This window comes from Otolemur garnettii, unplaced genomic scaffold, assembly GCF_000181295.1.
Source record: "Otolemur garnettii isolate 467f Iridium unplaced genomic scaffold, OtoGar3 scaffold00062, whole genome shotgun sequence".
Lineage (NCBI taxonomy): Eukaryota > Metazoa > Chordata > Mammalia > Primates > Galagidae > Otolemur > Otolemur garnettii.
This window is the reverse complement of record NW_003852457.1, coordinates 5,793,433-5,821,345: the sequence shown is the minus strand read 5'-3', so window position 1 is coordinate 5,821,345 and position 27,913 is coordinate 5,793,433. Positions and strand designations below refer to the sequence as shown.

Sequence of the window (27,913 nt, the reverse complement as noted above, 5' to 3'; positions counted from 1 at the left end):
TGATGACAGTAGGTAATGCATTCAGTCAACACAAAGGGAAGGGGCTGTATCGTGACCCAGGCCTGTGCCAGGACCTGAGGCTAAGAGCTGAGAAAGCCCGAGTCCCTTCCTCGGGGCATCCCCTGACAAGCCAGAGACACAGACAGTGAAAGTGAAACCAGGAAGGACAGAACTGAGATGCATCCCAGGTACACAAACACTCAAAGGTCTTGGTGGAAATCTTGGTTCCCTTGAGTCTTAAAAGCTCACAGAAAGGACCACTAGCCCCACCTGGGGCCAATGATGAGTCCCTCAAGACAACCACAATCTGAAGGAGTCCCAGGCCCACACAGGAGTAAGGCAGGCAGGGGAGTGGCCTGGCATCTGGTCGTATTGCAGACCGTGATGAGAGGGAAGAAATGGGTGTGTGGGGGTGAGTATGAGGAAGGCAAAGGGAGCAACGGGCATTGAGGAAGGGAGAGGCACTCGGGGGAGCCCCTGTGTGGGTGACATGACATCTCATCAACAGTAGTGAGCAGGAGAGACTGGAAGTCAGAACATGCACCTTACAAAAAACACACGATTTCCTGTGGACATTCTCTCTACTGTATCATTCATTCATTTCTAATTTATAAAGGGAATAATAAATTTCTCTCTTATTCACATCTTATTTTAGAAAGAAGAAAATCTTAAGGAAAGCTGGATAAAAACAGAACTAAAAACTTTCTAAGACCCATTCTCAAAGTTTTTTCCATGTTGATACACAACTTCTATCTGCCACAGGTATCTGCAGCGGAAATTGCCAGTTTTCTGAGTTTAAATATGTTCAATGTCGGAGGCAGGTACACAGACACTCAAAGGTCTTGGTGGAAGTCTTGCTTCCCTCTACCTGCGAAGCTACAGTCTTCAGAAACCCAAGGTCCTTCACTGCTCAGAAGGGAGATGGCCACGGGGATTGTGGATGTCAGGAAGTACCTCCCCCGGGGTCAGGACCCAGAGGCCACTAACACCCAGCCTGGACGGGCAGAAGGAGGGTGCTGGGCTGTGAGCCCCCAGCACTAGGCAGATTCTGACCACATAAGCTTTCCTCTCTCCCTGTACCAAATAAATGTGTGCTGTGGGGTTGAGATGAGGTTACTTAGAATTGCCCCCATTCACTCACACTTTCTCTAAACTGGGAAAGACCAAGTCTGGTCACAGGCCCACGAGGTGCTGAGGCTCACTGTGGACACACCACCAATATTAGGTAACGGTAACAAGGACACAAACACTAATCACTCCCCCTTTTGGGCCAGTACTCATTTCAGGGGCTGCATCTTCTTAGTTTTTTCACTTTATGCCATGAAGAGTAACTAGCAGAACTTCCCAACAACTTAATCCTCTGTCAGGCATATTTCTCCAAGCACCTGGGAATGGCCAGAGGGACTTGTTAACTGACACAATTTTTGTCTGGAATCGCTCCTTGTTAACAGCATCCGACAGATGATCAATAGCCGGCATGTTTACAAATGCCAGTCTGAATATTCCCTGGAAAGAACAACTGGATTATGAGTGTGACTAATGAATCCTACAATGGGACATCTACTGCTATCTGCTGGGCTTCTGCACGAGAGACTGGCTGCTGTCCCTCATCATATGAACGTAGTTTTGTGGGGGTTTCTGCAACTGTTCCACCTGTACGATGTGTTTTCTGTCTGTGGAGACCTAATTACAGTGCCTGATGGCTTCTCCATGCACCTGCTACATCTGATGCCACGCGCTAGGAGATGTCTGCATGCTGCAGACAAGATGGATCTGCCTCTGCACCTAGACCGTGAACCTCCAGAACGAGTCTGTCTCAATCAAAGCTTTGAATTTGGATCTTTATTCTAGATTTATACGACCAGTTTGGAAATGTTGTTTCTGTGACTATACATACTGATTTACTAATCACGGATGCGAGCACAACACTCTGCCTTTATTGTCACCTGTGTGCCAGGCGTCACCCTAGGGCTGCAGGTAATTTTCTGACTTAATCCTCACAGACCTCCTTGTAACTAGCAGATTGGTCTGGTCTTCATTTTTTAGACAAGCAAAGTGAGGACTGGAGAAGTGACATCGTTTGCTTCCGGTATGTAGCTAGTAGGTGCTAGAGCTACAAGTTGCACTTGTCTCACAAGTTCGTGGCTTTCACGCTGCTGGACCTGCCACCTCCTTCCTTTTACTCATTCATGGATTCCCAGCCAGGCACTGGAGGACCTACGTGGCCAGGTCTGGGGACTTCAGAGACACACCCTTATCTGAGCAGATCTACAACTGCACAGCTATTGTCACTTCTGGGTCAGAGATGTGGAACTTCGGTTTCTGCTATGCCCACAAAACAGGGAGATGGCACCAAAGTATCTGAGAGCACATCAGCGTCAACAGGGGCCCTGCCCACCCTTAGCCCCTTACCATCTCCAGCTTTGCTTCGGGTGGGGGGTTCAGGAGTGCTCAGAGGCCGAAGGGGAATAATGATCTCATCAACATTAACCCCTTCTTCTGTGTGCTTCTCGGAAACGTGGGAGAGCAGCTCCGACTGGCTTGGTGAGAAAAGGTTACAACATTTGCACATGAAGATGGGCGTGTTTTCTGTAAGACATAAAAAGGGAAATGTGTTAATCTCATCTCCACATACACAATTATTACTTCTCCTTGCAAACAAAGCACCGAAGGACGCCCCTCTGAGCAATCACCAGGCTCCCCAATGCTGTCCTTCTGGTGGACACTTCCACGCCAAGCAGCTCACTGCCATCTTCAGGGGGATCCCGGTGCCAGAAAGTTCTTTCTTCTTATTTTAAAACCTCTGTCCTTCTGGACAGGGTATAATATGGACTTCTTTGTTACCCAAATCTACTCAACAGCCCAGATTCCAATTCAGGAACGGCCAAGAGAAAAACAAACGTGCAACTTAGGAAATTAAATCCTACTCCTCAAATGAATCGACTGCACAGCTAGCAATTAAATATTCCTGCCAGATACTCTCAAATTAGGTGCAAGGAAAAATTGACCAAAATCCCATTTCTAAAGAGCCAAGACCCCTTTCAATGAAAAGATAGGAATCTATGCCTATTTTTCAGCCACTTAATTCCTACTTAAAGCATTTTTATCCTTCACAGATATTTACTAATAGTTCATTATGTCCATCCCACCGTACTATATAAGAAAGCACAATGAGAGGAAAACAATACAGATTTTTGAGTCTGATAAAATAATTATAGGTACATACAAAAGACTAAGTTCAGGATCAAGGCCAGGCATAGTGGCTCACACCTGTTAATTACCCAGCAGTTTGGAAGGCTGGGGCAGGAAGATCACTAGAAGCTAGGAGTTCAGAACTACCCTGGGCAACATAGGGACAACTCATCTCTACAAAAGCTTTTGTAAAAGGTTAGCCCAGCATCATGGCTCCCACCTGTAGTCCCTGCTACTCAGGAGCTTGAGGTGGTAGGATGCCTGGAGCCCAGGAGTTCAAAGCTGCACTGAGCCATGATCATGCCACTGCACTCCAGCCTGCTCCATAGAGCCATACCTTGCATTTCTTATATAAAAAAGAAGAGGAATGCATACCTTATTGCCTGCACTGAGAAGACTGCTCCCACAGCCCTCCCTGGGCAGGCTAGTGGACAAAGGGCACACAGCACATGTGTGCAGGGCCCCTCCCACCCACCCGGCCACCCTAGTTCCAGTCTTTTTGGCTTCTCCCCTTGAATGGACCTTTCTCGTTGGCCTGCAAACACGCTCTTATTTTCCAATCCCAAAACAAAAACCTCTCTTGGTCCCCACCTTCCAATTCACCCCTCCCCCAGTCAGCTCCAATTTCTCTCCTCCTCTTACGGGGTGGGGGCAGAGGCCTGCAAGGCACCATGGCCACGGGAGTGAGCTCCTCTCTGGATTCACAAAAAGGCTTACACCATGAACAAGCAGGGACGGTAATGGCCTCAGAGAATTCTCTTCTACCAAACAACATATGAAATCGAAATTTAACAAAGCAGAACACTGCTTCATCAGTGCAAAACCCTCATGAATACCGCCAGTCGGTATTTTATTTTTCAAGAAATGTTTATTCCTAAGGAACCCAGACTGCTTCCCAACAGTTCTCACTAACGCTTTTCTTTCTATGAAGCCATGTCATGTTCAACACACTTCCTGCTGATCCTACAACAATCCAGTGATTTGGGCAGGAAGGGATCTGTGACCCCACAATACAAGTGAGGAGACTGAGGCTGAGAACCCTGCTCAGTCCGTGTGGTCAGGAGCAGGGCCAGACTCTCTCCTGCCTGCATCTGACACAGGTCTGTCTGGCTGTAGACCAGGAGCTGAGTTACTACATGTTACAGCTAAAATACGCAGGACTCTACATGTGGTCACATCTGAAGTGACACTCATTACGAGAAAGAGAATCCCAAAGTCACATAACAATGTCAAACTGTTCATTTCAGCATCTGCTGAGCAGCGACCATAGGCAGCTACCCTGGGCACCAGGGACAGAGAAGAAGCAGGCACAAGGCCCAGGCCCCCTAGAGGTAGCCGGCATCTCACTGCACAGACCTGTTACAGGACAGTACCATCTTACAGGTTTTACTAAACTGTTTCTCCAATGACTTACAAGTATTCCCTGTTCCCAGGACATTCCCAGGAAAAGGGGAATTCTGTGACATTGAACAGAGCAGAGGTTCTGGGGACCACCGAGTTCTCATGAGGGGTCTCCTAATTCAAAGGCACACCAAGTAGCAACTGAAGATTAAATAGATAAACTACTTCTCATCTGCATGTGACGAAGGGCTGGAGACCTCTGGAAATAAACTACCCGCCAGCTGTTCCACAGAGCCTGAGGGCCTGAGCACCCAGGGTGGCCTCAGCCATGTGTCATCAGTCAGCACGCGTCTGCATGTCCAGCTCTCTTTGGCAGGGCAAAGGGACCCAGGGTTCTCGAGGCGGAGGCAGACACACAGGGGATCTAGGATGACTTGCCTGTAACCACACGCTCAGCTGTGTGAGGCAGACCGTGGGACAGGGCGCAGCAGCAAGGACCCTGACCCAGAAGGGCTGCCACAGGCAGGAGAGGCTTCTCAGCCAAATGATGGCCAGATCTCAGTGCCACAGGGCAGGGACGCTCCAACGCAGGAGGGCAGACATGGAGAGGAAGGAGATGTGGACACAGGAGCAAAGTAAATGAGTGGGGAGTGTGCTGACAGCACGGGGACCTGTGCCCATAGGAACAGCTCTCAAGGTCCAGCTCAGTCATCTGAGTGGGAACTGGCAATTCTTGAGAGTGGGAAGCCCAGACCAGAGCAAACGCCTGAGTAAGCTGGGCTGGAAAGAGCTGGTCTAGCAGTGAAGGCCCAACACATCTGAGCTCCCTCCACTCCCCTACATCCTGCCCCATGAACCCTGCATGGCCCCAGGAGGAATGAAGTTAAATAGCCTGCCCAGGGACGAGAGCAGAGAGGAAGGCTGGAGATGGAGGTGTGCAAAGAGCGAGGGCAAATGGGAGGGAGGCAGATGTCCCCTAACGGTAGCAAGAACTGGTCTGGTGGGCAAGAGCCAGTGGTCTGGGCATCAGAGCAGAAGTGGCCCCCAGGAACAGTTAGTGCAGGCTTAGGAAGACCAGGGTAGAGAAATGCAGTCAGCTCCCTGGGGGGTGCTCCAGCCTAAAGCTGGGAAGTGTGGAGAAGCTGAAACCATCCAAAGGACACGGTCTGTCCAGACAGGCTGCTGTAACAAGGACAATAACGGGGGTAGAGGTGTAAACATCAGAGCTTTGCTTCTCACAGTCTGGAGACTGAGAAGCCTAAGACCAAGGCACTGGCAGGCTGTCTCTTGGGAGGGTCCTTTCTCTTCATAGGTGGTGCCTTCTCACTGTGCCCTCACATGGCGGAAGGGGCAAGGCAGCTCTCTGGGGCCTCACCCATGAGGGCACAAATCCCGGTCACAGGAGTTCCACACCCGTGACCTGATGACCTTCCCCCATCTCCTCACACCATCTCACCTGGGGACAGATTCCAACACAGGAATTTAGTGGCAGGGGACCATAGCCAGCAGCAAGCCATGGACCCCACCCTTAGACACAGACAGGCCCCTCAAGGTGACGGAGGAGGAGCTGCTCCTAAAAAGCGTGAACAGAAGGAGAAGCGAAGCCCTGGATCCTCAGGGTGTGAGACTGCCACAGAGTGGCCCAAGAGTCACACACAGGGCTCAGATCAAGGCTGCAATTTCTAGAAAGCAGTCACTCTCCACAGGCCTGGAAAAGGCCTGCATTACCCAAAGAAAGGGCCCCGCCAGGCCTGGGGGCTCACGCCTGTAATCTCAGCACTTCGGAAGGCCAGAACATGAGGATTGTCAGCAACCAGGAGTTCAACACCAGCCTGAGCAAAATAGTAAGACCACATCTCAAAAGGAAAAACAAACAGCAAGGTACAGGACCACACAGCAAGACTGACACAGTTCTGGGGGGGCAGCTCTGAGCCCTCAGGCAAACACACCATCTTACTCGAGGCCGCAGTCCCAGCCTGGCATATGGAAGGCATTTAACAAATGTGCGCACCAAAACACATGGTGAAACAATAAGGACAGGGGACAAAGGGACAGAGGACAGGAGAGAGTCTGGGAGAGAGCCCTGGAGGAGCTGTAGTACTTGGAAGGTTCTGGAAAGTGGCACTTAACTCTCTCTTAAAGGCAGCCAGGTCCTGAATAGGCAGTCCTGGGAAGGATCTTACACCCTCAAGTGCACTAGGCATGGGCTCCAGACCCCAAGCACCACCATTACCCCCTTCAACACCCCCACCTCTCTGTTGTGGGGCAGCAGCCCACAGATGCAGCCCACAGACTGAGGTTCAGAGAGGCTCACCGCCTGTCAGCCTCCCAGTCAGGGAGAGACAGGCAGAACCCAATTCCCTGACCCAGGCCCAGGGTCTCCACCATGCTGCAAGGCCTGTCCAGGGTCAGCACTGGCGGAAACACAAAACCACACAGCCAAAAGGCCGGGAAGAAGCCGTGCAAGTGGTGGGCTCGGTTCTGCACTAACACTGCAGTCCTGTATTTAAGACAGTCTGTCCCTGAAGCCCAGAGCAGACAGCACGGTGCCCCTTCTTCAGCCTGATCTCGGGGAGCCTCCCAGGCTAACGTGCAGTCTGGAGACGGCCGTAAGGCAGGGTATGGACAGCACATCCCAAAGCACACAGAGAACGCCAGACCAGGCTGCATCCCGCAAATGTCAAGAATGGTCAGTCTGCCAAAATAATAATAAAGGAAGCACTTTCTGTTTTTATAGTGGACTAATATGAAAAAAAAGTATCTTGTATCCTGAAATAAAATCATAATTATGTTGTCAGCTAATTCTGATGAGATGCTATAATCTGGATGCATTTTTAGGTCCAATTACTGTGCACTCGTCTTATCACAAAAATTCAAAGAGAAAATGACATATTCAGCACAAGACAAATCAGAGGAGTTTAGGGTTTGAGCATTCAACTCCTATGAAATAACTGCCCATTTTAAACCAGCTCCTCCATGGTACTAAAAAGAAAAGCCTTAAAATAACCAAGTAAGGAAGTCCTCAGTTCTGACCTCTGCCTTAACCAAAATTCCCAGCCAAGAAGAGCCAGGCCCTCTCTGTGACCTCTGACCTCCCTGCTGCTGTGGGGGCCTTGGGACGAATAAGGGCTTCTGGCCCCACTCCTCTCAGAAGGTGGCCATAAACTAGAGTAGAACATGGGTGTGACTGAGCCCCTTCGACTTTGGAAGCATTGCTAGAAATTGGCAGGGTGCAGCCATAGGTGGCTGGTGCTTTGGCCAGGGGCAGCAGATATGGTCAGCTGGAAGTGGCCCCTTCTGAGGGACCCCTCCTCAAGTCTCAATCCTAGAGTAGAGGGGCAATGAGGGTCAGTCCAGCCGCTAGCTGGAGTCACAGGCTCCAGGCAGCTCCCAGACCTTGCCCACACCTTCCCAGGGATATCACCATTACTATGTATTACAAAAGTTACTTATAAGCATATTTTCAAAAATGTAACCATTGAATAAACTGGGAAAGGGTACCTGAGACTTCTGTATTACCTTTACAACTTCCTGTGAATCTATAATTATTTGAAATATATATTTTTTAAAAACACCATGGCAAATAAAACCACAACATAGATCCAGTCTGGATCCTTTGGAACGGACACTAAATTTGAGATCATGACCGCTGCTGGGTGGCTTATCCATCATTCCATTCTATCCCAACTGCCCAGTGAGCCACATAAATCTCAGAAGGGTGGAGTGAGATGGCTCACAGAGGCTCAGCCAGGACACGGTCTGCTTGGTGGACAAGTCTTCAAACGAGGGTGGGAGATTCAGGGTCTAAAAGCTGGCTGTAGGCCCCACCTTTGGACCTTCCAGGCCACCTGCATCCATTTCCTACAGCAATAACCCCACCAGCGTAGCGCCATCTACCCTTTAGCAATGATGCTGCCAGGAACACAGGAGCCTCAGTAAGTGTTAGATGAACTGAGGATTACAAAATGATTAAACACTTATTAATAACTACGAGAAGACAAACGCTACATCACTAGACTATTAAATGATTCTATTTAAAAGCTGTAGCTTAAAAATCTCTTATTTCCCCTCCTGAATTAGCATAAATCATCCTCTGTGCTTTGTAACTATCTTTTACTTGGATTTATTAACTTTAGAAAGAGTTCAACAGCCAAAGCTAAGATCCCATTAAATTATCTACCTCACGAGAAGAGGAGTAGGGTGGCAAATTCCTTCAGAGTTATATTTTTGTTTTCTCATTTTTCACTTACCCACAAGTTATTAAATTCATAAGGGCCAGTGGCTTCCCATAGGAGTAGAACTATTTTAACACCACAAAGACGAGCCGCTGTCATCCCCAATATAATGAATAAAGTCTCATATTGTGCAGCTTAGAACAATTTAAAATACCTTTTCCTTTATAGTTAAGAAAACAGACGCAGGCTAGGATAAAACACTCCGCTTACCTTGCAGAACAGGCTGTGAATAAGCCATATCATCCACACCATTACCATGATCACACTCGCTGAAAACCCGCGATAACCAAACAATGGGATTGAAAGACGAAGACCGGAGGACAAGGGAGCTTAAACTAATCAGACCTTCACCAGGAGTGGCCCCAGCAGAGGCTCATGCCAGGTGCTTTTCATCTTCACAAAAACCCTATGAAGTAGGTTTTATTATCATAGTTCTTCAAATCTAAGATAACATCTATTTTGAAAAGCACCAATATTTCATATGCCACTAAAAAAGATAAAAATACCGCCAAATAAACAAGACACACTGGTTTCTTATCTAAATCTCCCGATTTTAGAGATCTTAAAGTGTGAGTGTTTGAACAGATGACATCCAGTGACACGTCCATACCCAGGGGAGGTAGTGCAGGTTCAGCAGAGCCCACATCAGTGATTTTTCAACCCGTGTACCATGGCACACTGGTTTGCCATGAGAGGCTCCAAGGTGTTCTGTGAAAAATTTTTAAAGATCTTTAATTATTTTTGAAAGAAGTTCAAAGCACAGTGAGTATATTCTTTTTTTTTTTTAACTTTTTTTTTCTTTTTGGATCAAAATAATTTAAGTGTGCTGGAGAAGTTTAACTATAGGTTCAAGTGTGCCGTGAGATTAAAAAAGGTTGACAAACACTAGCCTGTGCTGGGCAGGCGGAACATGAACTTGGGAAAGCCTGGCTCCCAGCCTAGCTCTCTCCCCTGCAAGGCCCTACTTCCCCACTTTTCACCCCACACACATAAAGCTTGCCTACAATGCTTCGAGAATGACCTCTACGACAGAGAGAGAAGATAAACGTTTCCTGAGTGCCAGGCACCCTCCCACTGCTGATCACATCTAATTCTGACAAGCAGGGCTGCTGCTGGCCCCTAAGGCACCCTGTGGGAACTGGACAAGTGCAATCTTCCTTAAGACACTAGCACCCCCTGTCAGAAAGTGGTCATAACACACTGAACTTGTGGGAACAAGACTCTTCACTACCATGGCTGGAAAACATTCATGATAAACATAGAACTCTATTCTGTGAAATGAATCCCTAGAAGTGGCACCCTGGTTCAGTGTATAACCTGCACAGTTGTACATAGTAGGCCTGCCTAATAATACTATATCAGACACAAAGTTATTTTGTGTAACTTGCCTGGGAGGACTAAATCCAGGTAGGCCTGTATGATTCCAAAGCTGCTTGATCAGCTCACCAATTAAAACTGAAGTAGGCCAGCAGACTGCGTGTGTCTATACAAGAACAAACTGACCATATGCCACAGAAGAGTGTGTGAAGGAGCGGACGTCCCTGTGGGTACCTGGGGACAGCTGCTCAGGGGAGGGAAACTAAAGCGGCCCAGGAGGTGGTGAGGCATTTGGAGGAGAGACAGAAGGGAAAGGAAGCTCTCCAGCCAGCGGAGGCAAGGCTAAAGGGAGCCTCACCACTTGAAGAGCCTGGGTCTCAAGAGAGGAGGTCAGACTTAAGGCAGGCCCGGACACTGGGGTGACTCTGGGCAGGCAGCCGTCAAGGAAGAGCCAGGGCTGCTCTTCAGAGAACCCCACAGACCACGATTGGCCAGGATTGGCAGGAGCCCTCCAGGGAGGTAAGGAGACAGAGGCCAGAGCACTGCAGCCTGCCCTGATTCATGGGGCAGCTGCCTCCCAAGTCTAGTCAGTGGGGCCCAAATACCATTCGTATGTGCAATCTCAATTTTGAAGCAAAACAAACAAAAACTGCGTGTACCAAACAAAGGAAGGTTAGATCTGACCTGAGGGCTGCCAATTTGCAATTTCTGAAAAAACATTACAGGGGAAAGCTTTTACCTGGCAGGGGAAGAGGCAAGGAAACTGATCTGAAACAGGGTGGGAGGACCCAGCACCCTCTACCCACCATCCAGCTCCCCAGCAGCCACTGCCCAGAACTGGCTGTCAGCGCGAGAATCATGAATAGTGTTCTCATCCAGCTTACAGACCCCCACTGAGCTTTCCACTCTTTCACAATGGGGATTACGTGTGTAACCCCAGAAAAATTCTAAGAGCCACTTAAGTTGATGTTAGAAATAAAGGGATAGTTAGCAACAAGACAATGAGATTGCTCTTAGGGAAAGAAGCCTTATCGCTCCCCTGACAGTTTTGGCCTCAGGCAAGCTGACAAGCTCCAGGCCAAACTCTGAAGGCAGAGCTCAATGCCAGAGCAGCCCACACTGCAGGACGTGCCAGCTCTGGACACAGGACAAACCCATCTCATGGCTGCTGAGTTCCTGGTATTTCTCTTTGATGTTGGGAACAGCTGGGAATATGACTTATGCCTCTCCCTGCCTCTCTCTCGTAATAATAAAATTGATAAAATGAATAAACACAGAAAACAGGAAATTAGATTTGATGGGGGAAAGGCATTCTTGGGACAAAAGTTATTTACACATTGCAAGGAGATATGTGGTGGGTGTGGACAGCCTAACCTCAAAGTGCCAGTTCCAGATCTGCACATGCATAGGCCAGGTGAGCAGTGGGCCAGGTGAGCAGTGGGCCCAAGTGAGCAAGGGGCCCAGGTGAGCAGTGGGCCAGGTGAGCAGTGAGCCAGGTGAGCAGTGGGCCCAGGTAAGCAGTGAGCAGTGCGCCGTGTGAGTTGTGGGTCTGGTGATGCGTGGGCCAGGTGAGCAGTGGGCCAGGTGAGCCGTAGGCCCAGGTGAGCAGTGGGCCCGGTTGGGCGTTGGGCCGGTGTGACAGGTGAGCAGTGGGCCAGGTGAGCAGTGGGCCCAGGTGAGCAGTGAGCCAGGTCAGCAGTGGGCCCAGGTAAGCAGTGAGCCAGGTGAGCAGTGGGCCAGGTGAGCAGTGGGCCAGGTGAGCAGTGGGCCCAGGTGAGCAGTGGGCCAGGTGAGCAGTGAGCCAGGTAAGCAGTGGGCCAGGTGAGCAGTGGGCCCAGGTGAGCAGTGGGCCAGATGAGCAGTGGGCCAGGTGAGCAGTAGGCCAAGTGAGCCAAACTGAGCAGAAAGCCCACCCAGGGTTAGGGGAGGCCAGGCAGGAAAGGCACGGGAGCTCCCGAAACTGGTGTCCCAGAAGTCAGCACATGTTGGCCATGGGAAGAAAAGGCCTGGAGATTTCACGGCCCGGAGCGTTACACACTGATCTGCTGTCCCCTGCAGCAGCCAAGGAGACAACGCCATCCAGCATCATCCCCATTTTACAGAGGGGAAACCTGGGGCTCAGAGAAGGTAGTAAGTTGCCAAAGAGCCCCAGCCAGAAAAACAACAAACCCAAAACTTACCCAAGACCTTCCAAGTTGACCAAGACATCTGCCCACCCACCTGGTGCCCACCCTGTGGCGGGAGTGGGATGCAGGGAGGCATCAGTGGAACAAATGCAAATCTCGGTGTGCCCCACCCATAGCCAGCATCATGGTTAGAGGGACATGTCAAATGATTAATCATAGCTAAGAAGAGAAGCTATACCAAGAATGGGAGTTTGTGCTCTGTGTGTGGCATAATTTATGACAACATCTTACTTCAGGGAACAGGATGTTCAAAAATGAGAGCTTGCCAGGTGTGGGTAACACCAACTCACCCAAACCACACACTTAAAAAACACACTCACCACACAGCTTGGCAACAAGTCCAGCATCAACAAACAGTGGATCAAGTAAGCAAAAGGCAGGCAGCTTTTTAGTAAAACAATGCTGGTAGTTACCAACAGGCAGAAAGCAGGGACCTGCCCTGATGGGCAGGCACCATACACGTGCCAACAGCACCCTCTGGTGGCCAGTTGGCACTACACCTAATTAGAACACAATAAAAAGAGCTAACTTTTTCTAACTCCCTGCTCTCCACTGCACTTAATCTTCACATTAACCCAGTGAAGGAGAAGCTGCGGTTCCCATGCTAAGATGAGTAAACTGTGCCAGGAAAGGGATCACAAGGTTATACAGCAGGTAGACACGCAGCAGGTAGACACGCAGCAGGTAGACATGCAACAGGTGCACAGCAGGAACATAGCCCAGACTCACAGCCTCCCCCAGCCTGGACATCCTTCTTATGTGGAGGCCCCACTTAATAATGCTACTGGTCACGTGGGGGTGCAGGTGTTCTGGCAACCCACGTGCACCAGCTGACCCAGCAGGTGAGTCAGATACAACTCTGACCACAGATTGTCATGGCCACAATCAGCCACTGCTTGGCCAATTCTCAACCTGCATAAAAGGTATTTTTAAATCTTACAGGGCTATCCCATTTACGTCCACATTTCTGTGCCAGAAATGATGCTGGGCAGGAGAAGCTTGACTCAGAGATTCCAATGACTTGAAGTACAGGAAAGGCAGGCTCCTCTGCCCTGAGTCCGGAGGGGTCACCCTGGCTGGGGGCTGGGACCAGGGTCTTCTGTTTCCTGATCTGCTCCTGGTTCTGCAGTGAGTTCAGCTGGTGAACATTCATAGCATTGGTCATCAATGCACAACTCTCTACATGTATGTTACACATCAATCTAAAAATTATAAACAAGTTTTAAAGGAAAAGATACAGAAAAAAAAATTCTGATTCACAAGTGAACCTCTTATTTAAAACAATATATACTGAAACCCAACTTTGGCCCTAAGAACTGTGTGACCCAGGGTACACACACTGAGCCTGAGTTTCCACTCCCATGCCGCACACAGCGGTGGGATGGCACTAGACATCACCAAGTCAGAGTACCTGGTTCGGCGCCCTGCTCCTCATGAAGCAGCATGATGTACCCACCGTGGTCAGCTACCCCAGCCCCCAAAAGGCTCCCACACCTCCAGTGGACAGATTCTACCTAAGTCTCTGAATCTCTTTACAACTTGTTTTCTCATCTGAAAGACGAGCAGCCCAAAGCAGAAGTGGCCTTGGAAAGTCTGAAAGGGAAACCTGGCCTTCAAGCTTAATCCAGAAGCTAAAATGTAAAGAGAAACAGACTGTCTACGCCAAGGCAAAGTGGGGGACAGACCCACCAGCACACACCTCCCCTACTGCCCGCAGGGACGCTACAACTCAACCTCCCAATTCCTATCTCCTCCCCCCAATAAATAATCTCCAAGGTGCCTTCCCAGCTCTGATGCTCAGAGGGTTGAAGTTCCAATAAATGTACACCCCTAATTTGTGGAATTATTATAAAGCATCTCATAAAATGCTGATGAACACACCAACCTCTATGGCTCACGAAGTTAACATGTTTATTAAACGCAAGGGGAGAAATCCCATGGGTGTTTCTTTGCTGAAGCTGGATTAACAAAATAAAATGAGAAACGCTCAGTATCAGCGATAATTAAGGCTGGGCCAACAGCTGCACTGCAATTTCATGCATACACATTTCTTCCACGTTGAAACTTGGCATCAATTTTTTTTAAGTTATTCTTAAGCACTCACAAAGTGAAAACCCAGGGCAATAAAGAATCCTCACATTTAACAAAATAATCAAAGCAGGAAAATGTGGCCCTCATCTTATGAAAGCACCACAAATAATCCCCAAATAATTTCATATAAACATAAACAGTCCATCACCCCCAGAACAGACATGCAGGAAGCACTGAGGGGATGGGGACCCCTCTGCACACATCCCCATTTGCCAACTGACAACAATGCCCCAAAGAGCCCCTTACCCATAACTCTTACCCAATGCCTCTAAAGTAGCCAAGCGTCTGTGACCATCTCATGTCATAAGTTAAAGGAGCAGGTCCTCTCCTGTTTCACAGTGTGTCTGAGAGGGAAGCATCAATGCCCACAGCTGCCGGACCCACCACCACCAGTGATCCAAGTTTCCAGTTGCTGAGTTTTGTTGCTTCAGTAAATTCTGGTTCCTTTGTATGGCTGACATGTCTGTTATCGTACAACTGAAACAAGTGACTGCCCTAAAGCCAGCTCCCACGCTGGGCTCATGTCAGGAGCCCAGGGTCAAGCCCTATTGTCGGCCACTATGGAGTGACTGGGACCACCTTCCTTCCAGAACCTGCAGAGACTCAGCTCAAAGACAGAGAGAACCACAGCTGACTTCAACTTCACACAATCAACGGGTTGGGGGCTGATGGTGGGAGAGTATCTTATGTGGGTGAATGCCAAGAAAATGACTTTGAAGACTGCTAGATAGGGTACCAATCCCAACGAGAAAGGGGAAGTCTCTAAACCCAAAAAAGCCCAGCTGAATAGATAAAGCTGCTGCCCTGTCCCTAGTTGCTTCTGCTGTCCTCTAATAGATATATACACAAACACACTTGCACATAGAGAACACAGGTTCGCATGGAAAACATGCCTGTGTGCACATACGCGTGAAACCCGCACAGGGAAAGCACACCTGTGTGCACACATGACACCGCACATGGGAAACACACCTGTGTGCACATACGCGTGAAACCCGCACAGGGAAAGCACGCCTGTGTGCACACGTGACACCGCACATGGAAAACACACCTGTGTACACATACGCGTGAAACCCGCACAGGGAAAGCACGCCTGTGTGCACACGTGACACCGCACATGGAAAACACGCCTGTGTACACATACGTGTGACATCCACGCATGGAAAACACGCCTGTGTGCACTCGCACATACACTTAACAGCTCACATGGAAAGCACACCCGTGTGCACACGTGATGCCCGCACATGGAAAACACGCCTGTGTGCACATGTAACACCCACGTATGGAAAGCACGCCTGTGTCCACATGCACATACATGTAACACCGCACATGGAAAGCACACCTGTGTGCACACGTGACACTCGCACATGGAAAACACACCTCTGTGCACATATGCGTAACACCCACACATGGAAAGCACACCTGTGTGCACATACACATACACATAACACCCACACGTGGAAAACACGTCTGTGTGCACACACACATACACGTGACATCCACATGGAAAGCACACCTGTGTTCACACACATATACACGTGACACCCACACATGGAAAGCACACCTGTGTTCACACACATATACATGTGACACCCACACATGGAAAGCACGCCTGTGTGCACACATAACACCCACATGTGGAAAGTACACCTGTGTGCACACACACATACACATGACACCCACAGATGGAAAGCACGCCTGTGTGCACACGTGACACCCACACATGGAAAGCACGCCTGTGTGCACACACACATACCCATGACACCCACACATGGAAAGCACGTCTGTGTTCACAGGTAACACCCGCACATGGAAAGCACGCCTGTGTGCACACGCACATACCCGTGATGCCCACACATGCACGTTCACACACTTTGTCTAGGGAAACAATGAAAGCAGGCAATTCAGAAGCTTCTAGAGGGACACTATAAACAACACAGCATCAATAAGGTTAAAAAATAGAAATAGAAACCGGAGCCCTGAACTCTAGAGAACTTAAAGAGCCTCAAGGAAGGGGAGAAGGGAGATGTGAAAACAAAGGGAAGAGAGAAAACCAGCCCCGGGAGCTGTCAGGAGCCCCTGGAGTGGGGTTGAGAGCCAGTTCCCGGAGTGTGAACTCAACTCTGGAAAGAGAACTTGCTCAGGGTCCCACAGTCCACCTTTAACATCTTCCTCTCCAGCAGGAGCCTCAAGTTCTACCTACATTTTCTATATATAGCATTGTACCCTCCAGCAGTCAGAAGGAAGCAATTGCATAAAAGCTTCATATAGCCTCAGGGAATCCAGAGATGCAACAGGTGGACTGCAGGCTGCTCACTGCCACGAACATCAACCAATAACAAGAGCAAAAGTACAGCCCCTTAAAATGTCTCCAACTCAAGCAAACAGAACGTGGCTGATTCACATGCACAAGTGCCACACCATCACCGACAGGCCTTTTCAACCTCAAAGCCTAGCATTAAAAAAGTCAAAGGGAAGGAGGAAGAGAGAAGAGTAAGTAGGGGACAGAAATAAAGAATAAGAAACCAGGCTCGGCGCCTGTAGCTCAGCGGCTAGGGTGCCAGCCACACACACCAGAGCTGGCAGGTTCAAACCCAGCCCAGACCCACCAAAGAACCAGAAGGGAGTGGGCTCCCACCGTCAATCTTCTCAAAAAAAACAACTGCCAGCCTAGGACTCTGTATCCTGCAAAACTAAGTTTCATATCTGATAGAGAAATCAAATCTTTTACTGAAAAGCAAACACTGAGGAATGTGCACTACAAGGCCTAGCAGAAGAAAAGAAATAGCCAAAATTGGATCAGAACTAAATGAAATCAAGAACAAAAGAACAACAACGATTAACAAAAAGATTAACAGAAGATTAACAGAACAAGAAGTTGGTTCTTTGAAAAGATAAATAAAATCGATAAACCCATCACTAGATTAGAAACAGAAAAGCAAGATCTCTAATAAGCTCAATCAGAAACAAAAAAAGGTAAAATAACAACAGATACCACAGAGATACAAAAGATCTTCATCAAATACTACAAAAAGCTCTACAGACCCAGAAATTTGAAAACAGGTAAGAAATGTACCAATACTTGAAATCACACTACCTCCCTAGACTCAATCAGGAAGAAACAGAATTCTTGAACAGACCAATATCAAGCACCGAAATTGTAACAATAAGAAAGCTTCTAACAAAGAAAAGTCTTAGACCAGTTTCATGACAGAATTCTACTGAACCTTCAAAGAAGAGTTCCCACCTATATTAGGGAACCTATTTCAAAACACCTAACTCCTTCTACAAAGCAAGTATCACCCTAAAAGGACACAACAAAGAAAGAAAAGTACAGACCAATTTTATTAATGAATATTGATGAAAAAATATTCAACAAAATCTTAGCAAAGAGAATTCAGCTACACATCAAAAAGGCAATTCACCATGGGTGGTGCCTTTGGCTCAAGGAGTAGGGTACCAGCCCCACATACCAGAGGTGGTAGGTTCAAACCCAGCCCTGGCCAAAACTGGAAAAAAAAAAAAAAAAGACAATTAATGACAACCAAGTGGGCTTCATCCTTGGGATGCAAGGCTGGTTCAACATATGCAAATCCATAAACATAATCCACCACAAACAGAAGCAAAACCAAATATGATCCTTAGATGAAGAAAAATTATTTGACAAAATTCAGCATCCTTTTTTGATGAGAACATTTAAGAAAACTGATACAGAATGGGACATTTAATAAACAGACAAAAGCCATCAAGGCCAAGCCCACAGTCAATACCATACTGAATGGAGTAAAAACTAAAAGCATTTCCAGTTAGAACTAAAACCAAAGATGCCCCCTGTCAGCACTACTATCCAACATAGCGCTAGAAGTTCTAGCCAATGCAATCAGGCAAGAAAAGAATATCAAGAGTATCCAAATGTGCACAGAGGAGGCCAAACTATCTCTCTTTCCTAATGATACACATATGATCTTAGACAATCCCAAGGACTCAACCACAAGACTCCTGGAAGTCATCAAGAAACACAGCAATATCTCGGGATATAAAATAAATGCCCCACCAAATCAAAGACAGTAGCAGTAGCACCAAAGAAAATGAAATAGCATGGAACATACTTAACAAAGGATGTGAAGGATCTCTACATAGAGAACTATGAAACACTGAGAAAAGAAACAGCAGAGGATGTTAACAGATGCAAGAACATACCATGCCCACAGCTGGGAAGAATCAACATTGTTAAAAGTCTATACTAACCAAAGTAATCTATAGATTTAAGGTATTCTCCATTGAAATTCCAGGGTCATACTTAAAAACAGTTCTGCACTTCATGTGGAACCAGAAAAAAACCTGAGTAGCCAACACAATTCTACTAAGTAAGAACCAATCTGGAGGCATCGCGTTATCAGACTTCAGGTTATGTAGTCCAAGTCTGTAGTAATCAAAACAGCATTGTGCTGACATAAAAACAGAGTCATAAATCTATGGAACAGAAGAGAGAACCTCAAGATTAAGCCAACCTCATATCACCATCTGCTCTTTAATAAAGCAAACAAAAGCATATACTGGGGGAAAGAATCCCTATTTAATAAACGGAGGAACTGGTTAGCCACATGTAAAAGATTGATTCTAGACCTATACATCTCATCACTTATGAAAATTAACTCATAATGTACAAAAGATTTAAATCTAAGACACAAAACTACAAAAACTCTGTGGGAAAAACTCTTAATGATACTGGCCTTAGAAAAGAAAGATTTATAAGGAAGACACCAAAGGCAATGGCAGCAACAGAAAAAATAAATAAATGGGACCTGATCAAGTTAAAAAGTTTCTGCACAGCTAAGGACACAACGAACAAAGTAAAGAGATAACTTGCAGAATGGGAAAAGACATCTGCATGCTACAATTTGATAAAGAGCTAATAACCAGAATCTACAAAGAACTCAAGCAAATCAACAACAACAACAAAAAAGCAAACAACCCATTTAAAACGGGGCAAAATACATGAACAGAATCTTTTCTCATGAAGACAGAAGAATGGCCATCAAACACATGAAAAAATCCTCATCATCTCTAATTACCAGAGAAATGCAAATAAAAACCAGCTTGAGATATTGCCTAACCCCAGTGACAACAGCCCAAATTACAAGGTCCCAAAGCAACAGATGCTGGTGTGGGTGGGTAATGGGAGAAGGCAACATTCATGCACTGTTCTTGGGGCTGCAAAGTAGTATGGCCTTTATGGAAAGAAGTATGGTGAGTCCTCAAAGAACTAAAGTAGACCTTTCATTTGATCCTGCAATCCTGTTAATAAGTATCTACCCAAAAGAAAAGAAAGTCATTTTACGACAAGGACATTTGCACTAAGATGTTTATAGCAAACCAATTCATAGTTGCAAAGACAACACATGAATGGGTTAATAAACTGGCATGTGTATACTATTCAGACTGTTCAGCCATTAAAAAGGTGAAGATTTTCCATTTTTTGTTGACAACCTGGATGGATTTGGACAACACTCTCCTAAGTTTATCGCAGGAATGGAAAAACAAGCATCACATGTCTCAATACTAAATTGAAACTAGTAGGTTGACCACTATAATGCTCATTTAAGAGAAAAACTCAATTAAGTTCAAGAAGGGTGAGGAAAAGGGTCAGTGATTTCCCACCCAAAGGAAATAATGCAAAGGTATACGGCACACTTCCCGGGTGAAGGAAACAACTACAACTTGGACTTTACCTTACAAATGCAATAATGTAACCTACTCACATGTACCCTCATATTAATCTGAAATTTAAAAAATTTTTAAAGAGACAGGATCTCACTCTATCACCCAGATGAACTCTCTGGCTCAAGTGATTGATCCTCCTACCTCAGCCTCCCAAGTAGCCAGAACTACTAGCATGTGCCACCACACCTTGCTAATTTTATTTTTTATAGAGGGTCTTTTTTATATTGTCTCAAATTCCTGGCCTCAAGCAATCCTCCCACCTTGGCCTCCCAAAGTGCTAGCGTTATAAGTTTCAGCCACTGTGCCCAGCCTTCTGTTTTGTTTTGTTTTTTTTTTTGTACTAAGTCTTTCAAATCCGGTGTGTTTTTCCACTTAGAGCACAAGACAGTTTAGACCAGGCACAGATCCAGTGTTCATATTATTTCCACAATGCCAGGCAACCTTTTCACTGCAGATCAGAGAAATGTGATATGCAGGTTCCAACCCCTGACCTCCAGTGGGGTGGGAGAGGTATTCAGCAACCCTAGACTTTCTGGGACTAAGTTAGAAAAATCAAGACAAAGAACTACTAAACTTAAAACTTAAAACTTACAGAACAGAGTTCCTGTCTGCACTATTCTGGGAGAGGCAGGTGACAGAGGACCATTTCCATTTATTATTGTCACAGGTTTAAAAGCTGGCTGTGTGCACTGTGCTCCTGAGATCATAATCAAAAAAGGTAAAATACAATAACAGGCTGGGCAGATGTGGGAGACATGCAAATTCAACTCCAAGTGTTCACTTTACTTATTATAAAAGCCTGAACCTGGTCTCAGTTATAAAGTGCTCTGAATCTGAAAATTAATTCTAGGCAAAAGAACTTCCCTTTAACATTCAGATGCATCTGAAGTCTTTTCAAATTTCAGAATAGAGGTTTAAATTTATGAAAGAAGAATCACTGGGAAAAGACGAATTCTCAAACCCTACCACCTACCCATCTCCAGCCTTCCTGGCAACCCCAAAATACCTGAATGCTTCAGTTTTTATTAGGGAAAAAAGTAAAATTATTTTTATTTTATAAGCAATAACCTCATAATTCAACACTAATTGAACAAAAGCCTAATACCTGTCACACGCTATGCTGGGCACCATTAGGAATGAGGAAGACACACACCTCCCCTCCAGGAACATAAACAAGGAATGCCGTCTTGTTCATGAGAATAGTTTTACTTTTGTGTTATGTGTGACCTAATTTTATAGACTCCTGATGTCAGAAAGGACAGAGAAGGGTCCAAAAGTCCAGGCTCCCAGCTAGTTTCTAAGCAGGATCAGACAATTCTACCTCACCTTCACGTCAATCCAGAGACAACACTGTGCTGGGCAGCTCCCACCTATGTCTACACCACTGGGGACCTCAGACAGTCAAGCTACCCCTTTTGTCCCCCACTAGGCTCCAGCTGGTACAGCCTCAGGGTGACACTCCTGCAACCAAGCATCGTATGTGAATAAGCTTTTCAGTGGCCCTGGGTCTTCTGTCCTGCAGGCTTGGCATAATGGCCCTTCAGCCATTCCTAACTTGTTTGGGGCTTGCGTGGGGCCACACTGTAGCAGTAGCTAGAAGGTGTGTCTCCCAGGTGACCTGTAGCAGGTACATTTACACACACGTCCTCTAGGAGGCGATAAAGGGCAAAGGAGAGCGGCTGCCCAAGAGCTAGTTCTAGACTGCAGGCCTGCAGTTTTTCAAGGTGAAAACCACTGGGGAGCACCTGCTCCCTGGTGAGCAAACTTTTTTCATTAATTCAAGAACCTCATTCTTCAAGTCTCAGCTCCAACCTTGCTTTTTCAGAGGGACTTTTCTTAAATTCCCTTCACATCATTTAGGGTTCCAATATCCTGCCCTCTCCCCACACATATGCCTTGAAGTGTGACACAATTTATAATCATGGATTTAACGGTGTATTTGTTTATCTTGTCTCCTCCAACAGACTGTAGGCACCAAAAACATCAATATGGTTTAATTCAAAATATACTTGAATGCTTAAAAATATCAATGTTAAAGGTTATAAAAGATATTTACCTATAAACAGAGAAATCTCCTTCACCAGAAGGACTAGAACACTTCCAGAGCGCTCACCTAAGAGTCCCTGAGGACAGTGACAACTAAGTCACTCTTAACTCAGACTTCCTAGCAAACAAAGAAGACAGTGTGCGGGGAAGAACACTTGACCTCAGTGTCCAACCCCCAGCAGAGGGGAAAGCATTTCACTTCTCTGACCAGCTGACTCGTCATATATAAAATGGAAATAAATGCCACATCAGAATGGTGGTCTGCAGTAAAAAAAAATCAGAATGAAGAAAAAGTGCCTGGGAAAAAGATGCTCAGCGAAGGGTAACACAAGCAGGTGTCACCAAGGGCACCACAGCCCCACTTTGATGGGGTAAGTCACCTACAGCTCCACAGCCTCCCCAGGACTCCTCCTCCTCCTTGGAAACTCACCCCTCAGCTCTTCTGCCATTCCCTGTATTTACACCCCACAAAAAAAGGAAGCAAAATTCAGTCTTCTCACTAAAATAAGGAAATACTCACCTCAAAAGTTCCCATACTCGAAGAAAGTAAATAAAATAAAAAGTATGGGGGGAACTCTACAATGAAATAGGAACAGAAACTGATGAACCAAACCACATTTTAAGGGAATCATCTGCATTGAAATGGGAGGAGAGAGGAGGACAAACCCAAGAAACTGAGCAAGTTGAAAGTTGGTGTTTGTACTACACGCCTGAAGCTACAGAGAAGAAAAAAAAAAAAGCTCCAATTAAATACTGAACTTCTCTAGTTAGTAGGCTTCTTTTTCAGAAACATGCTTTTGTGATTCTGAAACTATTTTTAGTATATTCTAGGATTGAGCAAATAAGTAACTATGCTGAGGAACCCGAGAGCCAGTTTTCTCTCCGTCAGAGAAGGGAGTTATAAATATGGAAAAGGGAGAGACTAGAATAAACACAGTGGTGTTGGACTGGAAAAATCCATGTGAACTTGATCAACATGGATATAGACTGCTGGGCAGGCATGAACTCGGACGCAGCACGTATGCGGATGTGTATCTGCCATCTATTTCCTAGCTGTGTTACCAAGAGGGCTGAGAAGCCACCCTAGTGACAAGGAACCCACCTTGCTCCCAGATCGCAGTTTCTAAATATCATTCTCTGCTTAAAGAAAGCCGGTGTCCTTGCAGAAATGGCTGACTCCAGAGCGGGACCCGGGAAAGCAAGAAATGAGCCTGGAATTTATCTTATTGGACCAGAAAAAAGGAGGTGTGCTGAAAGGACCCAAGAGGCCCAACTTAAGGGGCTTCAACTGGGCGATTTGAGCATCAAATTAAACGAGAAAGGATTATAAACCACTGACTAAAATAAGAGTTCATGAGGTCCACAGCAATATAAACGGATAAAAGAAAAAAGAAAGTTCTTGCTTACCCAGGAAGACAACTAGCAAAACAAAATGGTAACAATGTGAGGTGATGGACATGGAGTTAGCCTGGCTGTGGTAGTCATTTCACAATGTCCATGTATACAAAACCTCCTATGCAATGTATACTTGTACCCAAACCACTGTATACCCTGAATATATACAATTTTTATTTGTCACTTAAACTTCAGTAAAAGTGGGGTGGGGGGAAGATAACTAGTAAATGTAGATGCATGATGCAATCAGCAAGCAATCATTTAGCAATAATCATATGACGACTGATTCTGCCGAGAGTCATCAATGGAGGCCAGAACTAGTGAAGGAAGACAGCGATGGAGTGAGGAGTAGCAAGACAAATGCGCGGTCTGAAAATATCTCACCATAAGGCATTTAATTACAAAGGGGAAAAATAGTAACTCCCAGCGAAGAAACCTGACCTCCTTAGACACATAGCATCACCAGGAACAGGACAGACCCATCACCTGCCTCCTGACGTGCCACGCTGAGAACTCAGCCATTTCTGTGGTCCTCCTGCCCAAAAAGACAGACTCTGAAGCCAATCAGAAGGAAACATCTCACAGAGTCAAAATGAGGGACAGTCTACAAAATAACTGGCCCATACTCCTCAAAAATAGCACTGTCACACAGCACAAAGGCAGAGGAAGTGCCCCAGATTACGGAAGCAAAGCGACAGTGCAGGGCCCAGCCCGGTTCCTTCTGCTGTATTGATGTCATTGGCACAATCCTGACATCTGTGTCCATACTGTTTTCTCATTTCAACAACTGGAATGTGGCTATGTCCTTATTTTTAAGAAATAAATGCTGAAAATACTTAGGAATAAGTAAAGGGGAATTACATCTGCAACTTTATCTCAAGTGGCTCAGAATAAGATAGAGAGAAGGGGAGAAAAGGAGGGAGGGAGAGTGAGTGAGAAAGAGAGAGATGGAGGGGAGAGAGTGCACACTCACAGGGTATGGGGATACCCAGAGACTCCGAGTGGAAGACAGGTGGGAATTTTTCATACTACTCTTCCAATTTTTCTGTTAAGTATAAAATTATGTAAAAATAACAGGTCAAACAAGAACAACTTTTGTGGGTCCAATGTGCCTGTCTCAGTATTTGAGCATCTCAAAGGGTCAACACAGAACATGGTGCCCATTCACCTCTCTGTCCCAGCTTCTCCCACCACCTCAGAAGGCCGCAGAGGCTCCAGATCCCTGCTCTTTTATAACAGAAGCCTCAGCTCTACAGAGCTCCTGAGTCTCCAGCCCTCTTGAATCCTCAGAACAAGTTGCTCAAAGAGTAAAAGGCTTCTATGTAGCCAAAACTTCTGTCCTTGGAAGACATTTAAGAGCACTAAATAGAAAAAACATACCAAAAAAAAGTCTATTCTATAACTAAAAGTCCCTAAATATTCCCCCATTATAGATTAGGATTTTTTAAAAAAGAAAGTTGAAAAGTAAGTTCTCAAAATACCTTTCCACATTCCTCCGGGACTTCAGGGCCAGAGGTAGTGGGACAGAGGACAGCAGGATGGAGAATAGGACAGAATGGATGACAGTGGGACAGAGGACAGCAGGATGGAAGACAGCAGGACGGGGGACCGTGGGACAGAGAACAGTGGGACAGAGGACAGCGGGACGGGTGGGAGGACAGCAAGATGGAGGACAGCAGGACAGAGAACAGCAGGACGGGGGACAGTGGGACAGGACGGAGGACAGCGGGATGAGGACAGCGACTGTGCTATCACTCTCAGTGACATTCCATGGCAGACTTTCAACAGCCACAGGGTGCTACCTCAGAGTCACAGGCACTTGAGTTAGACACAGGCCAGCTCAGCGAGACCCCTCAAGGCCCTGTGAAAACACCACCAGCACACCAGCCACTTCAGTGTGCACCTCATGCGGCCAATTCTCAGAGAATCAACCCCTGAGACAAAGGTATATTTCATTCTAATTTTATGAAAATGGAAATGACTCCAAAAAGTCACAGGAGCTGTCATGTGGTAGGGCCAGAATACAAAGCTAGGTCTCTGGACTCCAAAGCCCATGCTACTTCTCGGAACCTACATTTCTAGGGGTTGAGGCTCCCCACAGATACCCAGAAGAGGCAAGGCCAAGGAGATGATCCAGCGGCAGACTTAGCTGAGGGGAGTGGGCCCTGCTGACCCAGGTGGTGGAGACCCAGGCCTCCAGCTGGGCCTAGAAGGTTGGGGGCTGCTAGAGGACTCAACCTGGAGCTGGCAGCTCAAGGCAGGGTTGGGCAGGCTCAGCACACCTCCCCCCACCCCACCCCCAGCTCAGCCTTGATCCCTGTACAAAGAAGGCACAAGGACCCAGAGGTTCACTGTTAACTCTGGTTGTGCCCCCTGAGGATAGGCAGTGGCTGCTCACCTCCCGGGGCTCCTTTACACCCTCTGCCTTTCCTTCTGTGCCTTCTGGCCCTGGTCACTCTGCTCAAACATCACCCTCAAGGCCAGGGGTCCTCAAACTTTTTAAACAGAGAGCCAGTTCACTGTCCCTCAAACAGTTGAAGGGTGGACTATGGGCCCCAGGACAAGTCAGCTGCTAAGCAGGACAGGCAGCGGTGGCAAAAACACTCGGCAGGCTGGATAAATGTCCTAGGCAGGCCGCATGTGGCCCGCAGGCCGTAGTTTGAAGACGCCTACAAGGCTTTCTGAGCCCCTGACCCAGCCCAGGCAGTAGTGACTGGCAGTGACCACCCCACTCATCCCTTCGTTCTACCTTGTACAAATGTCCAGCCCTGCCCAGGGGCCCTATGCAACAGAATGAGTTTAAACACAGGGAAGGGTCATGTCACCATCACCACAGTCAAGACACAGAACACTCCCGGCAATCCAGTGCCTCTGTCCTCACCAGCTCCTGCCAGCTCCTGGTTCTGTCCCTATAGTTCTGCCTTTTCTAGAATTCAATCACTAAGTGCATGGTTTTTCTTTTAAACTGTGGTAGGATGCAAAAAACAGGATGAACCACCTTCACCATCTTCAGGTGTACCGTTCAGGGGCATCAGGTGCAGTCACACTGCTGTGGGACCATCACCACCATCCACCTCCACAGAAGGAACCACCTTCATTCACCATCTTCAGGTGTACCATTCAGGGGCATCAGGTGCAGTCACACTGCTGTGGGACCATCACCACCATCCACCCACAGAATGTTCTCATATTCCCAAACCACAACCCTGTCCCCACTAAACACTAGCTCCTTATTCCTCTCCCACTGTGACCGGGCCACTGCCATCCTTCATTCTCTCTCTGTGAATTTAACTACTCTACACACAGCATGTAAGTGGAATCATACAGTATTTTTCCTTTCTGTGCCTCATATTTCACTTAGCATCGTGTCCTTAAGGCTCATCCATGTCATAGCATACGTCAGAATCTCCCTCCTTTTTAAAGCTGAGTAATATTCCATTATATGTATAAACTACATTCTCTTTCACTGTGAAGGAGCCCATGGATGGGCACTTGGGTTGAATAATGCTACTGTGAACACAAGTGTACAAATAGCTATGAGACCTTGTTTTCAATTCTCTGAGCTATATTCCAAGAAGTGAAATAACAAGGCCTATTTTCACGATTCTGTTCTTCATTTTTTGAGAAACTGTCACACTGTTTTCTCCATAAGATTTACCACGTTACATTCCAACCAACAGTGCACAGAGGTTCCAGTTTCCCTTCCTCAGAGCATCACCTTCGTGTCTGCCTCTCTCTCTTCGCAGGCTTCGGAGATCAGTCCGTGTTGCTGGCCCTCTCAGGGCTCCATTCCCTCACTGCTGGGTAGTCCACTGTGTGGATATAGCACAATTAACTTAGCATTTCACCAGCTGGCTCCAATCTGAGGCTACTTGTACAAATAAAACTACTCTGAACAGGTGTATACGTGTCTTCACATGGACACAGCTTTCATTTCTCTTGGAACTGTGCCTAGATGTGAGACTGCTGAGTCCTAGGATAAGTGGATGCTTAACATTACACAGAACTGCCACACCATCTTACAGAGCGATTGTACCATCTGCATTCTCTCAAGAGTGGGTCCCGGAGCCCCAAAAGCTCCCCACCATGGAGCCACATGGCCCTCTGGGGACAGGGCTACACACAGCATTCTGCCCTACGGGCTTCTTCAAACAGAAAAGGACCTCTGTACCCAGAAAGGGTCTTCCCCAGGTACCTCTGAAAAACTGGCAAGCTCTACACCAGCCCCCTAACCCAATTCAGAAATTAAAACGGGGAGCACAGCGGGAGCTGACTCTCTCCACCACCAAAGGAGGGACTCAAACCTCACGGCCCCAGGCTGCACGTGTCCGCACAAACTGAAGAGTTCTCACCAAAAGAGGGACTCAAACCTCACGGCCCCAGGCT

The 27,913-nt window shown here is 46.9% G+C and overlaps 1 protein-coding gene across 3 annotated transcripts in view; it reads right to left on the bottom strand.

Annotated features, from left to right (window-relative positions):
* ZFAT (zinc finger and AT-hook domain containing) overlaps window positions 1–27,913 on the bottom strand; it is a 195,925-nt gene that overhangs the window by 160,818 nt on the left and 7,194 nt on the right. For all 3 annotated transcript variants that reach the window (XM_012807040.2, XM_023514939.1, XM_023514938.1), the window contains exon 2: window positions 2,413–2,589. In XM_012807040.2, the coding sequence (XP_012662494.1) occupies window positions 2,413–2,589 (177 nt within the window). The remainder of the gene's footprint in view (window positions 1–2,412; window positions 2,590–27,913) is intronic.